The sequence below is a fragment of the Ranitomeya variabilis genome, chromosome 3 (assembly GCF_051348905.1).
Source record: "Ranitomeya variabilis isolate aRanVar5 chromosome 3, aRanVar5.hap1, whole genome shotgun sequence".
Taxonomy (NCBI): domain Eukaryota; kingdom Metazoa; phylum Chordata; class Amphibia; order Anura; family Dendrobatidae; genus Ranitomeya; species Ranitomeya variabilis.
The window spans coordinates 706184820-706208294 of NC_135234.1; the positions used below are offsets into that span (position 1 = coordinate 706184820).

The 23475-nt window shown below is 45.5% G+C and overlaps 1 protein-coding gene across 3 annotated transcripts in view; it reads right to left on the reverse strand.

Annotated features, from left to right (window-relative positions):
* The window catches only part of PDS5B (PDS5 cohesin associated factor B), a 234946-nt gene that overhangs the window by 115757 nt on the left and 95714 nt on the right, over window positions 1-23475 (reverse strand). For all 3 annotated transcript variants that reach the window (XR_013224069.1, XM_077298241.1, XM_077298242.1), the window contains exons 3-9: window positions 21500-21703; window positions 16904-16990; window positions 15206-15303; window positions 14160-14286; window positions 8177-8257; window positions 6474-6614; window positions 6103-6218 (exon numbers count right to left, since the gene is read on the reverse strand). Coding sequence is in view for 2 of the 3 variants with exons in the window: in XM_077298241.1 (XP_077154356.1) it covers window positions 6103-6218; window positions 6474-6614; window positions 8177-8257; window positions 14160-14286; window positions 15206-15303; window positions 16904-16990; window positions 21500-21703 (854 nt within the window). In the remaining variant the exon portion in view is untranslated. The remainder of the gene's footprint in view (window positions 1-6102; window positions 6219-6473; window positions 6615-8176; window positions 8258-14159; window positions 14287-15205; window positions 15304-16903; window positions 16991-21499; window positions 21704-23475) is intronic.

Consider the following 23475-nt stretch of genomic DNA (forward strand, 5'->3'; position numbering starts at 1 on the left):
TGAGGTCCAGGAATGATCATAGTTTCCCTTTTCTCCTTCGTGAAACCAAGATCCCTTAGATCTAGACTGTCCAGGACAATGCTTCTACTGCTGGATGGGTCTGTAGAAAAAATACGATCCCTTGTTAGTCTCCCGCTCAGAAGATTTGATTTGAATTGAAGTAGATAAGGTCTGACCAGGAGACTATTGGTCAAGCAACATCATGTGGCGCTAAAGAAGGGTAGAGCGCTGAACCCGAAGCCACAAGACGGAACGAACCAGATTTGTTATCCGACCGTCTGTGGTTTTTTTAATTGATGATACATCGGGCAGGGATACTGGTAGGTATACCTCAAGAAATTCCACCTGGTTAGACTGCCAAGTGGCAGAATGCGGGGCTGCAACCAGCAGGTCTCTTGCCATCTTCGTGCAGAGTAGAAAATTAGGAACCTTCGATCCACCATTCTGTTAACAGGGACGTGGAGAGGAATCGTCCGCTTTCTTGCATCATCCCCTAAATTGATACAAAGGGGGGTGCTCGGACGCCAAAGATGTGTGCCTCTGTACATCCCCAGAGTTGAGGTCCCCGGGTGGACAGGGCAGGTTGTTTGGCATTAGGCCTGGATGCAGAAGAGGATACATGGAGGCGACACTGCATGTGTTCGTCTGTTGAAGATGTGGGAGGAATCGGTGCCCTTAAAAGGACCCGTCGCCCATAAAAACCAGACCAGGTATGGCAACCTACTTAGCGGCTTCTGTCCAGTGAATTGCTCGTCGATTTGTTGATGGTATAAATAGGAGAGTCCCTCCTTTTCTGAAGCTCTTGCAATCCAAGGCAATATGCGATCCATATTCAGCGTTGTTCTCAACAAATCATGGGGGAGAGATTAGGAAATGAAAACTTCCGTTTTGCAGACGCCTGTACGTTTTTCTAGAACACTTGCGGCCCCTGCTAGCGGACGCTCCCATTTAGGAAAGGGACCATGTATATCTGGGTTGCGGTTAGGGATGAGCGGCGGAAGGCTCCGGAGCTCAGTTAGAGTGACCAGCTTAGTATTGATGATGTGCCCATAAGACCAGTAAATACTGGTCATGCGCCTTTAAGACCAGGGTATACTGGTCTTGTGCCTTTAGGATGAGGGCATGCTGGTCATGTGCCTTTAAGAACCAGGACATACTTGTCATATGCTTTGAAGACCAGGGCATACTGGTTATGTGTCTTTAAGTCCAGGGCATATTGGTCACGTGCCTTTAAGACCAGGGCATACTGGTCATGTGTCTTTAAAACCAGGTCATACTGGTCATGTGCCCTTAAGACCAGGGCATACTGGTCATGTGCCTTTAAAAACCAGGTCGTACTGGTCATGTGCCTTTAAGACCAGGGCATACTGGCCAAGTGCGTAAGACCAGGGCCTACTGGTCATGTGCCTTTAAGACCAGGGCATACTGGTCACGTGCCTTTAAGACCAGGACATACTGGTCATGTGCCTTTAAGACCAGGTAATACTGGACATGTGCCCTTAAGACCAAGGAGTACTGGTCATGTGTCTTTAAGACCAGGGAATACTGGTTACGTGCTTTTAAGACCAGGAATACTGGTCATGCGCCTTTAAGACCAGGGTATGCTGGCCATGCGCCTTTAAGACCAGGGAAAAACTGGTCACGTGCCTTTAAGACCAGACAATACAAGACATGCGCCTTTAAGACCAGACAATACTGGACATGCTCCTTTAAGACCAGACAATACTGGACATGCTCCTTTAAGACCAGACAATACTGGACATGCGCCCTTAAGAACAGACAATATTGGACCTGTGCCTTTACGACCAGCCAATACTGGACATGCGCCTTTAAGAACAGAGAATACTGGACATGCGCCTTAAAGAACAGACAATACGAGACATGCGACTTTAAGACCAGCCAAAACAGGACATGCGCCTTTAAGAACAGAGAATACTGGACATGCGCCTTTAAGAACAGAAAATACTGGTCAATACTTGCGCGTTTAATGCCTTGATGTAGAGTGGTTGTGCCCCCTTAATGCTAAAAATCGTTGCCTCAGTGTGAGCCGGCCGGGTGGACCAAGATGGCCACTGTGAGCTGCAGAGTAGATAAAATCTCGCAGAGAGCGAGAAGCGCCAACTCGGGGGGCGGAGCGACGGACACGATGCTGAATAGGCCCAAGCCGGGGCCTAAATTTCTGTAGCTGGCGGGCGACACCAGCGGGGCGTTTCAGGAGACTTCCGGGATGCGGCCTACACATCGGCCGAAGCCAGGGGCTAAATTTTGTAGCCGGCCAGAGCGTTACCTCAGAGAGGTGGGCCACAGGAAAGTGGCTAAGGCTGCCTGCGACTTTATGGATATCCCTCTGAAGATGGATCCACTCACCATCGTTGCGCGTCCCGGCATGGAGCCGCCGCGGATGTGGGTTTCAGCGCTGTTCTGTGCAGCGTGGACGGTGCAGGGATAAACCTCAATCCATCATCCGTTTGTTAGGGAGGAGGAGAGGAACCGTCCGCCTCCTTGTACCATCCGCTCTTAATAGTGGTGGTGCAGTGGGGGCTGCTCGGACGCCACATTGGATTGTGCCTCTGAACAGCCGAGGGTAAAACCTGGTGGTCAGGGCTGATGTCCGGCAATAGGCCTGGCTGCAGAAGAGGATACTGGAGGTGACACTCCAGTGCTCGTCTGATAAGGGAGGGGGGAGATCGGTGCCCTTGAAGGGGCCCGTCGCCCCTAGAATCAGCTCAGGCAGTGGCTTCCCACGTCGCAGGAGAGGATACGGAGAGGTGAAACTCCCGTGCTCGCCTGTTGTTGGTTCAGGGGAGATCGGAACATGAAAGAATCCGTCGCCCCCTTCGTCCGGTAAAAGGTAAAAGTAAAAAGATTCTTTGGGTCTGAATAGCAGACCAGTCCGTGTGCCTCCTACGGACACTAAGCAAGAACTGGTTAGCTGGGAGCCAGCAGAGGGGTGTATACTGCAGGGGAGGAGCTAACTTTCTTTGTAATACTTAGTGTCAGCCTCCTGGTGGCAGCAGCATACACCCATGGTCTGTGTCCCCCAATGAGGCGAAGGAGAAACATCAATCACATTAGTGGAGATCCAATGGAATTAGAGTACATTAATTAATACACCTGGGAAGTTATAGTGTGTTCGAGAAACAAAAGCTAAATAATTAAGGGAGACTTTTTTATAATTAAAAAAAAAATCCAGGGCTTTTTAAGTATATTTTAAAATCAGATCCTGTCTGATATTTAGGCCTGATGGGATTCTAGTAACATGAAAATCCAAAAGAATCTTCCTTTTTAAATTACCTCCCCTTATGGGCCTGTGTACTTTTCCTATACCTTGGAATTCTGTGCCGATGGATGTAACGCCATAGTCTTTTAAATTTATTTCTTCAATAGCAGATTTTATATACTTATCTACAGTCTCGCTGGAATTAGTCTTTTTGATCTATGAGATAGGTACAGAGCAAAAAAGGAAGCTTACCAGGTGGCTGCAGAACCTCCTGCACAAGCAATTCCAGGAGCGTATAGGTCATGTGACTGATCACATGACTAGAAAGGTGCTTGAGTTAATTAAGTGGAAGGTTCTGCCAATGCTCTGCTGCTGCACCCTCCATACAGGTCCCAATCAGGAACTGAGGGATGAGGAAATGTATAGTGTGTGTGTGTGTGTGTGTGTGTGTGTGTGTGTGTGTGTGTGTGTGTGTGTGTGTGTGTGTGTGTGTCAGCTGTGTGAGTATGTATATATGTATGCAGCAGATCGGTGTGTGTATGTAAATGTGCGTATGTAGCAGAGACATAACAGGAAAAATGTTTTTTCCGATTTTCTACTGTCTAAACCTGGGGAGCGCCTTATGGCAAGGTGTCTCTTATAGTCCGAAAAATACCTTCCCAGCCTATTAATATCAGCCTGCAACTGTCTTCTTAGTCTTTGCTGGTTATTAAAAATAAGGGGGACCCCTCATCTTTTTGGGTTCCTCCTATTTTTAATAACCAGTAATGGCTGCGTAGACAGCTTTGAGCTGATATTAATAGCCTGGGAAGCTTTATGGATACTGGCCTCTATCCATAACAATACCAGCCCCCAGCTGTCTGCTTTCCCTCAGCTGGTTATTAAAAATAGGGGGCACCCCATGTTTTATTAGTAATAAATTAAAAAAAAGCGAAGTGGGGTCCCCCATTAATAACCAGCTGAGGGTAAGCAGGCAGCTGGGGGCTGAGTGTATTATTCTAGGAAGAGGCCACTATCCATGAAGATTCCCAAGCTTTTAATATCAGTCTGCAACTGTCTGCCTGGCTTTTAATGGTTATTAAAATTGGGACTCAGCCCCTCCTCCCATGAAAAAAAAAAAGATGTTGGGTCCCCCAGTGGTTAATAAAGAGGCAGCATTAACAGAGGGAAATTGTTGGGGAGGTTTTTGTTTTGCTTTTAGCAAACAAAGATTTTTTTTTTTATCCTCTTTTCACTTACGGTGTGACTAATGGGGTGTCTGATAGACGCAGCTCCATTACTAACCTGTGGGCTTGATGTCAGCGGATCTTACACAAAATACAGCTGACATCAACCCCAAAATATTACCCCGCTTGCCACAGCACCAAAGCAAGCGGGAAGAGCTGGGCAAAGCACAAGAACTGGCACATCTAATGGATGCACCTTCTCTGGGGTGGCTGAGGGCTGCTATTTTTAGGCTGGGGAGGGCCAATATCCATGGGGCTTCCCAGCTTGAGAATACCACCCCCCAGATGTCTGCTTTAGCTTGAATATCAAAAATCGAGTAAACACCACGCCGTTATATTTAAATTATTTTAAAAAAATGGCATTGGAGCCCCTCTATTTTTCATAACCAGCCAAAACAAGCAGACAGCTGCAGCTGTCTGCTTTACCTGCACTTGTTATCAAAAATAGAGGGAACCCCAAGGCTATATTTTTTCTTCCCTTTTTTTACATGGTTAGCTGGCCAATCACATTCATGCCAATACTTGTCAGGGCTGTGATAGGGCCGGACGTGCCCACACAGGAACAGCTTTGTTGATTGGCTGCACTGCAGCCTTTCAACAAGCTTTGTTTGGGCTTCCGAATGCGAACAGCAACAGGAACTTCAGGAAGAAGTCCTTGTTCGCGGTCCATGCACGGACACTAGGTATCCGATACGGATCTCAAACTTTACCGTTCGGGTTCATCCATCTGCACTCCCCACCCATTTTTCCTACCCTTTACTTGCTTCTATCTTTCCTCTCCTCTTAAGAAAATGTTGATATATCAAAAAGTAAATAATAAAAACTACATTTTAAATAAAAAAAGGTTCTCTTTTTCTGATATTTTGGGAAAATAAATAAAAATAAGAAATATGGCCATTTTTCATTTTTTGGGGGGCTAAAAGCGGCTATTCGGACAGGCAGAATTAGTTTTCTTTTATTCTACTTTATTCTTGCTTTTTATTTCCTTTTCCATTTTCGTTCACTTTCCTAACACATGGGGTCTTAATGGGAACCTGTCGCCAGGAATAACGCTGTTAACCTGCAGATATGGTGTTAATGTGCAGGTTAACAGCAGTGTTAAGCTGTCCAGCGCCTGCACGCAGCCAAATGCAGCGGGGAGAAATTAACTTTTTTCTTCCCACCAGCATTCAGTCATGGGACGGGGGCAGCACCAGTTCAGTCACCGCTCTTGATAATACAGAGCAGTTGCTGTAACCGCACCACTGACCCTGACTGACAGCCAGCCGCAATGTAGAGCCAGTGTCAGTCAGGGCCAGGGGCATGGTTACAGCGGCCGCTCTGTATACTCAGAGCAATGACTAAACATGGTTTAACACTACTACATACATGGATTGGAACCCTACTCAGGCACCTCACCAACCCAAACCCATATTGGAGTGGTGTATATGATTTTCCTAAAGAAGGTAAATATGGTAATAAACCAGGTTTATCTTTTCTGTGGAGAGTCTGGCTGTGTCTGACAGATGACTCTCTGCCTCCACAGCTGCATAATCTTGTACAAGCTGCTTACACTGCACTGACATTTAAGAATGCTAGCTCAAAGTAACGTGTAGGCTGCCTGGACATTTACAGTCTATGGGGTGTCCAGAAGTAGTTAAATAAAATTACACTTACCTGCCCAGGTAACACTGCCAAAGGGGTTTATTCTGAGCTGCCAATTCAGAATCCTTAGCTCCAAACATTTTTGCAAGAAGTTTCACCACTTGAAGTCGCTCTTCATTATCATTGCTCTGTGTCAAACAAATGTGATGAACTTTGTTGTCAGCAACCCTAATTTCTCTCCCCTCACATTTCTATTTACCCAAACCTAAGGGATAAGATGCATTAGAAAAACATGGTGGTTTTGTCTGGAAACCGCACCAGACATGTCCACGGGCTTTGTCGCATAAAAACAACATGTGGACAGGTATTTTAGAGTCAGATAATCATAATGAACCCGAATGCTTCCCCCATGATAAACTGATCTGAACACGACACAAACTCACCTTAAGCTTAAATTCCAACTGAGGTAATACAGATAAGAGCAAATGGCTGTCAATATTATATAACTCCAGTATCAAGTCAAAAACATGTTCTGACAAGTCGCTGATAGAAGTTTTACCAAGCATGAGGACTTGGTTAAAAAACTGCAATGTAAACAAGAAAAACAGCAATATATTACAACATAATCTGCTTTTTTTTTTGTTACTGTACAGACATTTTATTGCTTTAAGGCATCTAAAATGTTAAGTATATTTTCAAGTGTTTTTTTTTTTTTATTTTTTATTTTTTATATAAAAACTAACACATACACCAGACAAAGTTTGAGTCCATCATATTTCCAAGGAGAGCACAACCTCATCACTAAGGGCAGTGACTAACAGGGGGCTGTGTATGCATATATACACAAAACAGCCTAATTCAGAAGTCAGGGAATTTCCTCCTACACAAAAAAGGTTAGAGTTTCATCAGCAGTCATCAGTTTTTCCTGGGTTTAAAAAAAAAAAAAATTAACTGATGGAGGTTTCTCAAGCTTCTCCTATCAAATCGTCCATGAAAAACGGAGAGCACATGGAGGGCATCCGAGTGCTATCCGATTTTTTTCATGGACCCATAGACTTGCTTTGGCAAGTTTGATCTCAAACTGGAATCTTAAATCTAACACATCCGTCTCCCTGATTTTGTACGGACCACGAAGACCAGAATAATACATGAATATAAATAAACCCGGCACTCAACTTATGGTAAATCTCGTAGGATTTAATAAAGCAAGAAACGTTTCGGCCTATATTGGCCTTCTTCAGTCAACGTGCTGCCCGTGGGGGCTGTGGAGAATGGGGCAGTAAATACTGCCAGTGCTGTTAATCAGAGGATAATAATATGTGCAGGCTCGCAGGGTCCGGCTGTATAAAGCAAGGTGAAAGTCCTCGGTAGCCTGAGAGGAGGAAGTACGGTGAGCATGCGAGTCCTGGCGACGCGGTGCGGTGGATACCGCGTCGCCAGGACTCGCATGCTCACCGTACTTCCTCCTCTCAGGCTACCGAGGACTTTCACCTTGCTTTATACAGCCGGACCCTGCGAACCTGCACATATTATTATCCTCTGATTAACAGCACTGGCAGTATTTACTGCCCCATTCTCCACAGCCCCCACGGGCAGCACGTTGACTGAAGAAGGCCAATATAGGCCGAAACGTTTCTTGCTTTATTAAATCCTACGAGATTTACCATAAGTTGAGTGCCGGGTTTATTTATATTGATATATGGTGTGGGATCCTACCCGAGCACCCTCACAAGATAGTGCATACGGTCCTTTTACTTACAGAATAATACATGGACATGTGAACAGCGCCATGAACGACATAAGTATAAGCTCTTTCAGTGAAAAACACTGACCGAACTAGTACGAAAAAAGAAATTATGTCTGAATAAACCCTAAGGCCGGGATCACACATGTGAGAAATACGGCCGAGTCTCGCATGTTAATACCTGGCACTCAGGAGCGGAGCATGCGGCCGCATAAAAATACATACCGGGTATTAACATGGGAGACTCGGCCGTATTTCTTGCATGTGTGATCCCGGCCTAAAAGTTACTGCACTTAGGGGGAGGACTCATTACTCCTCTCACTCACCAAAAGGATATAGTTAAGAAAAAAAAAACATTTGAGAGGGAATAGAGAAAAAAAAATCCATTACAACAAGTCTTACATTAGTAATGTACGGTTCTATAGCTTGAGCAGTCCTCTTCAGCAGAGCCTTAGCCAGGTCATAGGCTTGCTTGTTTAAATTCTGAAAGGTTAAGAACAAAACAAATATATATTAACCCCTTCATGACCCAGCCTATTTTGGCCTTAATGACCTTGCCGTTTTTTGAAATTCTGACCAGTGTCCCTTTATGAGGTAATAACTCAGGAACGCTTCAACGGATCCTAGCGATTCTGAGATTGTTTTTTCGTGACATATTGGGCTTCATGTTAGTGGTAAATTTAGGTCGATAATTTCTGAGTTTATTTGTGAAAAAAACGGAAATTTGGCAAAAAATTTGAAAATTTCGCAATTTTCACATTTTGAATTTTTATTCTGTTAAACCAGAGAGTTATGTGACACAAAATAGTTAATAAATAACGTTTCCCACATGTCTACTTTACATCAGCACAATTTTGGAAACAATTTTTTTTTTTGCTAGGAAGTTATAAGGGTTAAAATTTGACCAGTGATTTCTCATTTTTACAACAAAATTTACAAAACCATTTTTTTTAGGGACCACCTCACATTTGAAGTCATTTTGAGGGTTCTATATGGCTGAAAATACCCAAAAGTGACACCATTCTAAAAACTGCACCCCTCAAGGTGCTCAAAACCACATTCAAGAAGTTTATTAACCCTTCAGGTGTTTCACAGCAGCAGAAGCAACATGGAAGTAAAAAATGAACATTTAACTTTTTAGTCACAAAAATGATCTTTTAGCAACAATTTTTTTATTTTCCCAGCAGTAAAAGGAGAAACTGGACCACGAACGTTGTTGTCCAATTTGTCCTGAGTACGCTGATACCTCATATGTGGGGGTAAACCACTGTTTGGGCGCACGGCAGGGCTTGGAAGGGAAGGAGCGCCATTTGACTTTTTGAATGAAAAATTGGCTCCAATCTTTAGCGGACACCATGTCATGTTTGGAAAGCCCCTGTGTGCCTAAACATTGGAGCTCCTCCACAAGTGACCCCATTTTGGAAACTAGACCCCCCAAGGAACTCATCTAGAGGCATAGTGAGCACTTTAAACCCCCAGGTGCTTCACAAATTGATCCGCAAAAATGAAAAAGTACTTTTTTTTCACACAAAATTTCTTTTAGCCTCAATTCTTTCATTTTCACATGGGCAACAGGATAAAATGGATCCTAAAATTTGTTGGGCAATTTCTCCTGAGTATGCCGATACCTCATATGTGGGGGTAAACCACTGTTTGGGTGCATGGCAAGGCTCGGAAGGGGAGGCGTGCCATTTGACTTTTTGAATGGAAAATTAGCTCCAATCGTTAGCGGACACCATGTCGCGTTTGGAGAGCCCCTGTGTGCCTAAACATTGGAGCTCCCCTACAAGTGACCCCATTTTGGAAACTAGACCCCCCAAGGAACTTATCTAGATGCATAGTGAGCACTTAGAACCCCCAGGTGCTTCACAGAAGTTTATAACGCAGAGCCGTGAAAATAAAAAAATAATTTTTCTTTCCTCAAAAATGATTTTTAGCCCAGAATTTTTTATTTTCCCAAGGGTAATAGGAGAAATTGGACCCCAAATTTTGTTGTCCAGTTTGTCCTGAGTACGGTGATACCCCATATGTGGGGGTAAACCACTGTTTGGGCGCACGGCAGGGCTCGGAAGGGAAGGCATGCCATTTGGCTTTTTGAATGGAAAATTAGCTCCAATCATTAGCGGACACCATGTCGCGTTTGGAGAGCCCCTGTGTGCCTAAACATTGGAGCTCCCGCACAAGTGACCCCATTTTGGAAACTAGACCTCCCAAGGAACTAATCTAGATGTGTGGTGAGCACTTTGAACCCCCAAGTGCTTCACAGAAGTTTATAACGCAGAGCCGTGAAAATAAAAAATGTGTTTCCTTTCCTCAAAAATATTTTTTAGCCCAGAATTTTTTTATTTTTGCAAGAGTAACAGGAGAAATTGGACCCCAAAAGTTGTTGACCAGTTTCTCCTGAGTACGCTGATACCCCATATGTGGGGGTAAACCACTGTTTGGGCACATGCCGGGGCTCGGAAGGGAAGTAGTGACGTTTTGGAATGCAGACTTTGATGGAATGGTCTGCGGGCATCATGTTACGTTTGCAGAGCCCCTGATATGCCTAAACAGTAGAAACCCCCCACAAGTGACCCCATTTTGGAAACTAGACGCCCCAAGGAACTTATCTAGATGTGTGGTGAGCACGTTCAACCCCCAAGTGCTTCACAGAAGTTTACAACGCAGAGCCGTGAAAATAAAAAATCATTTTTCTTTCCTCAAAAAAGATGTTTTAGCAAGCAATTTTTTATTTTCACAAGGGTAACAGGAGAATTTGGACCCCAATATTTGTTGCCCAGTTTGTTGTGAGTATGCTGATACCCCATATGTGGGGGTAAACCACTGTTTGGGCGCACGTCAGGGCTCGGAAGGGAAGTAGTGACATTTGAAATGCAGACTTTGATGGAATGGTCTGCGGGCGTCACATTGCATTTGCAGAGCCCCTGATGTGCCTAAACAGTAGAAACACCCCACAAGTGACCCCATTTTGGAAACTAGACCCCCGAAGGAACTTATCTAGATGTGTGGTGAGCACGTTCAACCCCCAAGTGCTTCACAGAAGTTTACAACGCAGAGCCGTGAAAATAAAAAATCATTTTTCTTTCCTCAAAAAAGATGTTTTAGCAAGCAATTTTTTATTTTCACAAGGGTAACAGGAGAATTTGGACCCCAATATTTGTTGCCCAGTTTGTTGTGAGTATGCTGATACCCCATATGTGGGGGTAAACCACTGTTTGGGCGCACGTCAGGGCTCGGAAGGGAAGTAGTGACATTTGAAATGCAGACTTTGATGGAATGGTCTGCGGGCGTCACATTGCATTTGCAGAGCCCCTGATGTGCCTAAACAGTAGAAACACCCCACAAGTGACCCCATTTTGGAAACTAGACCCCCGAAGGAACTTATCTAGATGTGTGGTGAGCACTTTCAACCCCCAAGTGCTTCACAGAAGTTTATAACGCAGAGCCGTGAAAATAAAAAATAATTGTTCTTTCCTCAAAAATTATGTTTTAGCAAGTAATTTTTTATTTTTGCAAGGGTAACAGGAGAAATTGGACCCCAACAGTTGTTGCCCAGTTTGTCCTGAGTACGCTGGTACCCCAAATGTGGGGGTAAACCACTGTTTGGGCGCACGTCGGGGCTTGGAAGGGAGGGAGCACCATTTGACTTTTTGAATGCAAGATTGGCTGGAATCAATGGTGGCGCCATGTTGCGTTTGGAGACCCCTGATGTGCCTAAACAGTGGAAACCCCTCAATTCTAACTTCAACACTAACCCCAACACACCCCTAATCCTAATCCCAACTGTAGCCATAACCCTAATCACAAACCTAACCCCAACACACCCCTAACCACAACCCTAACCGCAACACACCCGTAACCCTAATTCCAACCCTAATCCTAACCCTAATCCCAACCGTAGCCCTAATCCCAACCCTAACCACAACTGTAACCCCAACACACCCCTAACCCTATCCGTAACCCTAACCACAAGCCTAATCTTAACCCTATTTCAAACCCTAGCCCTAATTCCAACCCTAACTCTAATTCCAACCCTAACCCTAAGGCTATGTGCCCACGTTGCGAATTCGTGTGAGATTTTTCCGCACGATTTTTGAAAAATCTGCAGGTAAAAGGCACTGCGTTTTACCTGCGGATTTACAGCAGATTTCCAGTGTTTTTTTGTGCGGATTTCACCTGCGGATTCCTATTGAGGAACAGGTGTAAAACGTTGCGGAATCCGCACAAAGAATTGACATGCTGCGGAAAATACAACGCAGCGTTTCTGCACGGAATTTTCCGCACCATGGGCACAGCGGATTTGGTTTTCCTTAGGTGTACATGGTACTGTAAACCTGATGGAAAACTGCTTTGAATTCGCAGCGGCCAATCCGCTGCGGATCCGCGGCCAATCCGCGGCCAATCCGCTGCGGATCCGCGGCCAATCCGCTGCGGATCCGCTGCCAATCCGCTGCGGATCCGCTGCCAATCTGCTGCGGATCCGCTGCCGATCCGCGGCCCATCCGCTGCGGATCCGCTGCCAATCCGCTGCCGATCCGCTGCCGATCCGCTGCGGATCCGCGGCCGATCCGCTGCGGATCCGCTGCGGATCCGCGGCCGATCCGCGGCGGATCCGCTGCCGATCCGCTGCCGATCCGCTGCGGATCCGCGGCCGATCCGCTGCGGATCCGCTGCCGATCCGCTGCGGATCCGCTGCCGATCCGCTGCGGATCCGCTGCCGATCCGCGGCCCATCCGCTGCGGATCCGCTGCCGATCCGCTGCGGATCCGCGGCCGATCCGCTGCGGATCCGCGGCCGATCCGCTGCGGATCCGCGTCCGATCCGCTGCCGATCCGCTGCGGATCCGCGGCTGATCCGCTGCGGATCCACGGCCGATCCGCTCTGTGTGCACATGCCATAACCCTACCCCTAATTACCCTACCCGTAACCCTAACCCTACCCCTAACCCTACCCCTAGTTCTAACCCTAGTTCTAATCCTAACCCTAGAGGAAAAAAAAAAAAAAATTCTTTATTTTATTATTGTCCCTATGGGGGTGATAAAGGGGGGGGGGGGTTATTTATTATTTTTTTATTTTGATCGCTGTGATAGAACCTACCACAGCGATCAAAATGTACCTGTAAGGAATCTGCCGACTGGCAGATTCGGCGGGCGCACTGAGCATGCGCCCGCCATTTTCCAACATGGCGGCGCCCAGCGAGGAGACGGACGGACACCGGGAGGATCGGTAAGTATGAAGGGGTGGTGGGGGGGTGGATCGGAGCACGGGGGGGGGGAACGGAGCACAGGGGGGGTGGGTCTGGGCAAGGAGGGAGCGGACAGGAGGACGGGGGAGCCGGCAGGCGGACGGAGGGGACCGGACCCCATAACAGAGGACGGGGGGGGCGATCGGTGGGCGTGGGGGGGGTACTTCAGTATTTCCAGCCATGGCCGATGATATTGCAGCATCGGCCATGGCTGGATTGTAATATTTCACCATTTTTTTAGGTGAAATATTACAAATCGCTCTGATTGGCAGTTTCACTTTCAACAGCCAATCAGAGCGATCGTAGCCACGGGGGGGTGAAGCCACCCCCCCTGGGCTGAAGTACCACTCCCCCTCTCCCTGCAGATCGGGTAAAATAGGAGTTAACCCCTTCACCCGATCTGCAGGGACGCGATCATTCCATGACGCCACATAGGCGTCATGGGTCGGATTGGCACGGGTTTTCATGACGCCTACGTGGCGTCATGGGTCGGGAAGGGGTTAATTAGTCTCACAGGGGAGTGTAAGGCTATGTTCACACGTTGCGTTTATCAAAATCAAAGCTGCTTTTAACAACACCAGCAAAAGCTACCAGCTCTCAGAAATCTCATGCACATTGTTTGTTTGTTTTTTTGTCCTGAGTTTGAAAACTGCAGTATGTCAATTCTTTCAGCACTTTTGCAGAGTTTTCACCCAGAGAAAGCAATAAGTAAAAAAAAAAGCAGCAAAAAAATGTGACCTCTAAGGCTGGGTTCACATTACGTTTACAGAAGCCCGTTCAACACATACGCTAAGGGGCTGCTGTAAACGCAAGTGCTGGAATGGCAGCAAGCTAGCGCAGATAGAGCATCTGCTAGCTCTATCTGCGCTAGCAGTGACGGACCCGGAAACGCTGCAGCCCGCGTCTCAGGGTCCGTCACTCAATGACGGCACATCCGTAGCGCACGTCCATTGTAGGCGGGCGCTAGTGATGTGTCCGACATTGCGGTTACACCGCGTTATGCCGCTGTGTAACGTAGTCCGTCTAACGGATGCCTAAACGTAATGTGAACCCAGCCTAAGGAAAGGCCTTCAATATAAAAGCGACATTATGCTAAAATACTTAAAATTACAATTAGGGGGAAAAAAAGAAAAGTACCTTGTGTGCTGGAACCAGATTTACAAGTACAGTATCCAGCAATTCCTGAGAGACTGTGTCTCCTTCACATATAATTGAGCTCATCAAATCCACCATATGCATATGAACTTTCTGATTGTGGCCATTGCTGAAATTATTAAAATTGAAAGATTACTAATAAAATAGGAGACCATGTGAATAGAAAAACAAACAGATAGTGTCATTAAAGGGGTGGTCTCACAATAGCGATGCATGACATTCATAGGGTCTTTCCTGACGAGGGCCCCTTGATCAAGTGCACTCAGATGGACTCACATGGCCGGGAACAGAAAAGGCAACCACATTTCCTGTCACTACAGGTGGGAGACCAAATTGAACCATGGATCAGGAGACCCTGGAGATTGGAGCAGGTCTCAGAGGTCTATTTGGCATCAATGTATCATAAGACAACCCTTCGAAGCTTTAGGCTAGGCTGAGACAAGGCGGATAAACTATAGATTTTCCATTTGTGAGGGGAAATTTCGCAGCATCACAGTAGAAAAAAAGTGGATGAAATTTTACCTATTATCAGCCACAAAAAAAAAAATCTGCAAAGAATACGCCCTTGTGGTGTGAATTGTAAATATGCAGCATGTGATGGCAATGAATAGACAAATGTAAGGCAAATAATAATAATAGTCCAGATTGGTGAAACCGTAGCCGACAGACGTACAACACAGCTTAAGTAAGATTTAAAAAAAAAAATGGTTTGGCATACATCAGAAACATAGAAGTATACGGATAAATTCAGAATGTATACCAGAACATACAGTATACTGGATGACAGGCAATATGCCAAAAATGTGGTGTGACATTTTTTCTTCATGTCAAAAAAGTCACAGTTCAGCTCGCTTGCTTATTATACATAGGAAAGAGCCACCACCATGCCGGGAATGATTTGTGCACAATTAAAAACTAAATAAAACGATATCTGACAAGTTAATACATAAAGCATTGTACATCGGCTGCATTTCCCTTTATGGGATACATAAAAATAGTAGTGTGATATCTATTTTTTGCACACTTACTTGATCACAGAAAATAACGTGCGATACAACTGAGTGAAGATTTCATTACTGTCCTCCAATTCAAAGCAAATATTGTAAGATTTCACCCACGCAATATTCTGAGAGGAAGAAGAAAATAAATGTGTTTATGTCTAGTTAATGAAGATATATACAATTAAAGAGTTGTCCAGTAGTGATGAGCGACCGTGCTTGGTAAGGTGTTCTCAGAGCATGCTCAGGGGTTATTTGCGTGTCTTGGGTGTGCTGTTAGACAGCTGCAACACAAGCAGCCGCAGGGACTCGAACATATTATCCGAGCACGCCGAAGACACTCAGACAAAAGCCGAGCATGCACGGATAAAACGTTATCCGAGCACGTTCGCTCATCACTAGTGTTGAGCGATACCGTCCGATACTTGAAAGTATCGGTATCGGAAAGTATCGGCCGATACCGGCAAAATATCGGATCCAATCCGATACCGATACCCGATACCAATACAAGTCAATGGGACTCAGGTATCGGACGGTATTCCTGATGGTTCCCAGGGTCTGAAGGAGAGGAAACTCTCCTTCAGGCCCTGGGAACCATATAAATGTGTAAAATAAAGAATTAAAATAAAAAATATCGCTATACTCACCTGTCCGACGCAGCCGGGACCTCGGCGATTGTAAGCGGCAGCGTTGTTTCTTTAAAATTCGCGCTTTTACTTGCTTACGTGAATTCCCGGCTTCTGATTGGTCAGGGCGGCCATGTTGCCGGGACTCGGACCAATCACAGCAAGCCGTGACGAAATTACGTCACGGCTTGCTGTGATTGGTCCGCGTCCCGGCAATATGGCGCCGTGACCAATCACAAGCCGTGACGTCACGGGAGGCTGGACACGCGCGCTTTTCAAAATAAGCGCGTGTCCAGCCTCCCGTGACGTCACGGCTTGTGATTGGTTAATGGCGGCCATGTTCCTGGGACGCGGACCAATCACAGCAAGCCGTGACGTAATTTCGTCACGGCTTGCTGTGATTGGTCCGCATCCCGGCAATATGGCGCCGTGACCAATCACAAGCCGTGACGTCACGGGAGGCTGGACACGCGCGCTTTTCAAAATAAGCGCGTGTCCAGCCTCCCGTGACGTCACGGCTTGTGATTGGTTAATGGCGGCCATGTTGCCGGGACGCGGACCAATCACAGCAAGCCGTGACGTAATTTCGTCACGGCTTGCTGTGATTGGTCCGAGTCCCGGCAACATGGCCGCCCTGACCAATCAGAAGCCGGGAATTCACGTAAGCAAGTAAAAGCGCGAATTTTAAAGAAACAACGCTGCCGCTTACAATCGCCGAGGTCCCGGCTGCGTCGGACAGGTGAGTATAGCGATTTTTTTTATTTTAATTCTTTCTTTTACACCTTTTTACATTAATGTTGTTTCGATACCGATATCCGATATTACAAAAATATCGGATCTCGGTATCGGAAATTCCGATACAGCAAGTATCGGCCGATACCCGATACTTGCAGCATCGGAATGCTCAACACTACTCATCACTATTGTCCAGTCTTGAGACCAAAGTCTGCAGTTACTGTGCGCGACTGCCAAATAGTGACAATGTAATGCCCACAGTCACGATTCCCTCGTATTGCCAGTGGGAGCAGGCGGTCACATAGTGACTGCAGACTTCCGTTCCAAACCTTGATGAAAATTAAAGGGCTTGTCCAGGTGCACTTACCTCAAGCAAATAGAAGTATCTGTTAAACTGTGGACTCTTTGTATCCTCAAGGCCTTTGAGTTGTCGAGTTATGAACATAAATATATCCTACGAAAATGAACAGAATTATAGTAAAAACTAAGCTCCAATAATTTTAATACATAAAAGACAAGAAGGGGCTGTAATTTTAAAGAGAAAAAATACTGTAGCTCTTGCTACATTCATACTTTAAGATCTTCAAAAACTTGACCTTGCTTCATACATTTAACTTTATTTTTCTTTCCAATTAGAGTAAATTTATCATGTTCCTCTCGGATACAGCAGCATAGAGAAGCTCACAGGAAGCAATGGAGAATATCCTCGTAAAGCAAATAGATGAAGCTGCGACTCAAGGAGAAGTCATTATTATGGGGGACTTCAACTACCCTGAAATAGATTGGGGAACAGAAACCTGCAGTTCCAGCAAAGGTAATCGGTTTTTGACAACTATGGGAGACAATTACCTTTCACAACTGGTTCAGGACCCAACAAGGAGGGGGGCACTGCTAGACCTAATATTAACCAACAGGCCAGACCGCATATCAAATATAAGGGTTGGGGGTCACTTGGGGAATAGTGATCACAAAATAATAAGTTTTCATGTAACCTTTAATAAGATGGGTAGTAGGGGGGTGACAAGGACACTAAACTTCAGGAGGGCAAATTTCCAACGGATGAGAGAGGATCTTGGTGCAATTAACTGGGACGATATCCTGAGACACAAAAATACACAAAGAAAATGGGAGAAATTTATTAGCATCCTGGATAGGACCTGTGCACAGTATATACCGTATGGGAATAAACATACTAGAAATAGGAGGAAACCAATATGGCTAAATAGAGCTGTAAGGGGCGCAATAAGGGACAAAAAGAAAGCATTTAGAGAATTAAAGGAAGTAGGTAGTGAGGAGGCATTAAATAAATACAGAAAATTAAATAAATTCTGTAAAAAGCAAATCAAGGCAGCAAAGATTGAGACAGAGAGACTCATTGCCAGAGAGAGTAAAAATAATCCCAAAATATTCTTTAACTATATAAATAGTAAGAAACTAAAAAATGACAGTGTTGGCCCCCCATTGCCAGAGAGAGTAAAAATAATCCCAAAATATTCTTTAACTATATAAATAGTAAGAAACTAAAAAATGACAGTGTTGGCCCCCTTAAAAATAGTCTGGGTGAAATGGTGGATGAGGAAAAAGCCAATATGCTAAATGACTTTTTTCATCAGTATTTACACAAGAAAATCCCATGGCAGACAAAATGACTAGTGATAAAAATTCCCCATTAAATGTCACCTGCTTAACCCAGCAGGAAGTACAGCGGCGTCTAAAAATAACTAAAATTGACAAATCTCCGGGCCCGGATGGGATACACCCCCGAGTACTGCAGGAACTAAGTACAGTCATTGATAGACCATTATTTTTAATCTTTAAAGACTCCATAATAACAGGGTCTGTACCACAGGACTGGCGTATAGCAAATGTGGTGCCAATATTCAAAAAAGGGGCAAAAACTGAACTCGGTAATTATAGGCCTGTAAGCTTAACCTCTACTGTGGGTAAAATCCTGGAGGGCATTCTAAGGGATACTATACTGGAGTATCTGAAGAGGAATAACCTCATGACCCAGTATCAGCACGGGTTTACTAGGGACCGATCATGTCAGACTAATTTGATCAGCTTCTATGAAGAGGTAAGTTCCGGACTGGACCAAGGGAACCCAGTGGACGTAGTATATATGGACTTTTCCAAAGCTTTTGATACGGTGCCACACAAAAGGTTGTTACATAAAATGAGAGTAATGGGGATAGGGGAAAATATGTGTAAGTGGGTTGAGAGCTGGCTCAGGGATAGGAAACAAAGGGTGGTTATTAATGGAGCACACTCGGACTGGGTCACGGTTAGCAGTGGGGTACCACAGGGGTCAGTATTGGGCCCTCTTCTTTTTAACATATTTATTAATGACCTTGTAGGGGGCATTCAGAGTAGAATTTCAATATTTGCAGATGACACTAAACTCTGCAGGGTAATCAATACAGGGGAGGACAATTTTATATTACAGGATGATTTATGTAAACTAGAAGCTTGGGCTGATAATGGGCAAATGAGCTTTAATGGGGATAAATGTAAGGTCATGCACTTGGGTAGAAGTAATAAGATGTATAACTATGTGCTTAATTCTAAAACTCTGGGCAAAACCGTCAATGAAAAAGACCTGGGTGTATGGGTGGATGACAAACTCATATTCAGTGGCCAGTGTCAGGCAGCTGCTACAAAGGCAAATAAAATAATGGGATGTATTAAAAGAAGCATAGATGCTCATGAGGAGAACATAATTTTACCTCTATACAAGTCACTAGTTTGACCACACTTAGAATACTGTGCACAGTTCTGGTCTCCGGTGTATAAGAAAGACATAGCTGAACTGGAGCGGGTGCAGAGAAGAGCGACCAAGGTTATTAGAGGACTGGGGGGTCTGCAATACCAAGATAGGTTATTACACTTGGGGCTATTTAGTTTGGAAAAACGAAGACTAAGGGGTGATCTTATTTTAATGTATAAATATATGAGGGGACAGTACAAAGACCTTTCTGATGATCTTTTTAATCATAGACCTGAGACAGGGACAAGGGGGCATCCTCTACGTCTGGAGGAAAGAAGGTTTAAGCATAATAACAGACGCGGATTCTTTACTGTAAGAGCAGTGAGACTATGGAACTCTCTGCCGTATGATGTTGTAATGAGTGATTCATTAATTAAATTTAAGAGGGGACTGGATACCTTTCTGGAAAAGTATAATGTTACAGGGTATATACACTAGATTCCTTGATAAGGCGTTGATCCAGGGAACTAGTCTGATTGCCGTATGTGGAGTCGGGAAGGAATTTTTTTCCCCAATGTGGAGTTACTCTTTGCCACATGGGGTTTTTTGCCTTCCCCTGGATCAACATGTTAGGGCATGTTAGGTTAGGCTATGGGTTGAACTAGATGGACTTACAGTCTTCCTTCAACCTTAATAACTATGTAACTATAACTATATATATCAATGCAAAGGCAATACGATGATAACATTGTATTCTCCATGACAAATAAATTCTGGTGCGTCGTCTCGCATAGATCTACTCTGTACCATTCCTGTTATTTAGGAATAAACTGACAACTGAGAGTTACCAGTCCGGAGTGTTTTCTACACCAACAAAGTCCAATCAGTGCTGACAGTGTGAGAATCGTGACAACACGTCCTTTAGGAAGAAGAATATTAACACCCACTTGCCAATTTATTCATACATTTCTTGGAGGAATGAAAGAAATGACAGCATAAACGTATGAGAAAAGGTTCCAAAATTGTTATTTTCTGCAGAGTACAAGTCTTTAGCAGATATGATCGCAGAGGTAATAAATCATTAAATTGGTTGTCTTATGATTGCTGGTTTCAGATATATGGCCAGAGGAGCGCTGACTAGCTCTACTGGAAATAGCACTGCACTCTTTGCTTAAGGGTACCGTCACACTCAGCGACGCTGCAGCGATATAGACAACGAGCCGATCGCTGCAGCGTCGCTGTTTAGGTTGCTGCGGAGCTGTCACACAGACAGCTCTCTCCAGCGACCAACGATCAGGGGAACGACTTCGGCATCGTTGAAACTGTCTTCAACGATGCCGAAGTCCCCCTGCAGCACCCGGGTAACCAGGGTAAACATCGGGTTACTAAGTGCAGGGCCGCGCTTAGTAACCCGATATATACCCTGGTTACCATTGTAAAAGTAAAAAAAAATAAACACTACATACTCACCTTCTGATGTCTGTCACGTCCCCCGCCGGCGGCTTCCCTGCACTGAATGTGTCAGAGGCTCCGGCAGTAACAGCGGTGACGTCACCGCTGTGCTCTGCTTTACGGCCGGCCGGCGCCGACACATTCAGTGCAGGGAAGCCGCCGGCGGGGGACGTGACAGACATCAGAAGGTGAGTATGTAGTGTTTTTTTTACTTTTACAATGGTAACCAGGGTAAATATCGGGTTACTAAGCGCGGCCCTGCGCTTAGTAACCCGATATTTACCCTGGTTACCATTGTAAAACATTGCAGGCATCGTTGCTTTTGCTGTCAAACACAACGATACACACCGACCTAACGAGGAAATAAGGTGCTGGCCTTCTAGCTCCGACCAGCGATAAAACAGCGGGATCCAGATCGCTGCTGCGTGTCAAACACGACGATATCGCTATCCAGGACGCTGCAACGTCACGGATCGTTGTCGTTCTCGTTGGAAAGTTGTTCAGTGTGAAGGTACCTTAAGATACCAGCCAGGGCTGTGGAGTCGGGAGTCGGAGCCCACTTTGGTGGAGCCGGAGTCATGGATATTGACGAGTCGGAGGTTTGGCTTACAGACTCCACAGCCCTGATACCAGCCACCATTAAGATTGAAGAGGTAGCAAGTAACCTAGGCAATGAGCAATACAATTAAAAAGCTCTTCATTCTTGAGTTGAAAGGATTTTTAACAAGTAAACAGCAAAGTTCACTGGCCGTTTATCACACATTTCTCTATGTAACTAAATAGGCAGCCAAAACAGTGACTTACCTTCAGCTTGTCTGGAGAAGTGTATGGGGCTTCTGGGGCATAAATCCTAAAAATATCTGCAAGGCAACAGGCTACAAGCAAGCGAACATCTTTATCTGGATGTTTTAAAAAAAAGTCAGATGCTAGATGAAGAGCAAGGTTCAGATAGCGCTCCTTCTCTTCTTCAGAGTCTTGATCCATATCCATAAAGGTTTTAACAACCATCTAAAAATATAGAAAGCACAAAACATTTCAAACAGGTTTTTTCAGGTTGAAAGCAAAATTCTGCAGTCAACCCTAAAAGACTGGCATATCATGAGTGTGTGAAATGTGCACATGGTCATGATTATCCTCTATCCCCTGTGCAGGTGGGCAGTCACATAACTGCACACATGATGCCATCTGAATCCTTGCGGTCATCTGCATCTCTAAATTTTCCATTATTGAGAGAAGCCAGGTGAATAATGTCAGCACGTGACCATAAGTGTGCAAACTGTATGCATGAGACCGCCCACCCAAGAAAGGATTACAGGGGAACAGTGACCAATTTCATTAGTCTGCAGTCATCACAGCCCTGATAAACCCCTTAAAGGGAACATGTCTGCAGTATTGTGCATAGTAACCTACAGACAGTATCAGGTCAGCGCCGTCATACTGAATAAATTACACTTTGGTTGATGAAATCCGTCTTGTGGTTGCTTCTTAATTTTTATTTTCAGTTTTGTGTTAATTGCTCCGATGCCAGTAGCTTATTTATGCTTGTAAGCGCTGCTTATAAGCAGAGCACAGCTGCCGGAATACTCACTGCTCTCCACACCGGGACTATGTGCATGGAGAGCAGTGAGTATTCATTGCTCTTTAAAGGGAACCTGTCACCCCCAAAATCGATGGTGAGGTAAGCTCACCGTCATCAGGGGCTTATCTACAGCATTCTGTAATGCTGTAGATAAGCTGCCGATGTTACCTGAAAGAGGAGAAAAAGAAGTTAATTATACTCACCCAGGGGCGGTCCCGCTGTGGTCCGCTCCGATGGGCGTCTCAGGTCCAGTACAGCGCCTCCCATTTTCATTCCATGACTTCCTCTTCTGGGCTTCACGCTGCGGCTCCGGCGCAGGCGTACTTTGTCTGCCCTGTTGAGGGCAGAGAAAAAGTACTGCAGTGCGCAGGCGCTGGAAAGGTCAGAGAGGCCCGGCGCCTGCGCACTGCAGTACTTTGCTCTGCCCTCAACAGGGCAGACAAAGAACGCCTGCGCCAGAGCCGCAGCGTGAAGACCAGAAGAGGACGCCATGGAATGAAGATAGGAGGCGCCGGAGCAGACCTGAGACACCCATTTGACCGGACCGCAGCGGGACCGCCCCTGGGTGAGTATAATCTAACCCTTTTTTTCTCCTCTTTCAGGTAACATCGGGGGCTTATCTACAGCATTACAGAATGCTGCAGATAAGCCCCTGATAACGGTGAGCTTACCTCACCATCGATTTTGGGGGTGACAGGTTCCCTTTAACAGCGGGCACAGTAGCCGCAGCAGCCGGCTTCCTGCAGCGGCCGGGCAATCACGTGTGCCCGCTACTAAAGGGAATGAATATTCACTGCCCTTTCATGCCCATGGGAGTGGAGAGAAGTGAATATTAATTTCTCTTAAGTAGCAGGCACACGTGACTGCCCGGCTGCTCCAGGAAGCCGGCGGCTGCGACTACTGTGCCCACTATTAATGAGAAATGAATATTCACTCCTGCCTCCTGTGACCCACTGATGCCGCTCCCCCTCCATCTTGTGGGACCCTCACTCAAGAATAAGCCGAGAGGAGTTTGTATGTTCTCCCCTTGTTTGCGTGGGAATCCTCCTTCACTTCGTACAACATACTGATAAGGAATTTAGATTGGGAGCCCCAGTTGGGACAGCGATGATAATGTCTATACAGCGCTGCAGAATATGAGGGCGCTTTGAGAAAGGCTTCAAATGAGAAGCTAAAAAATTGCATGTATCTGTGTATAAAA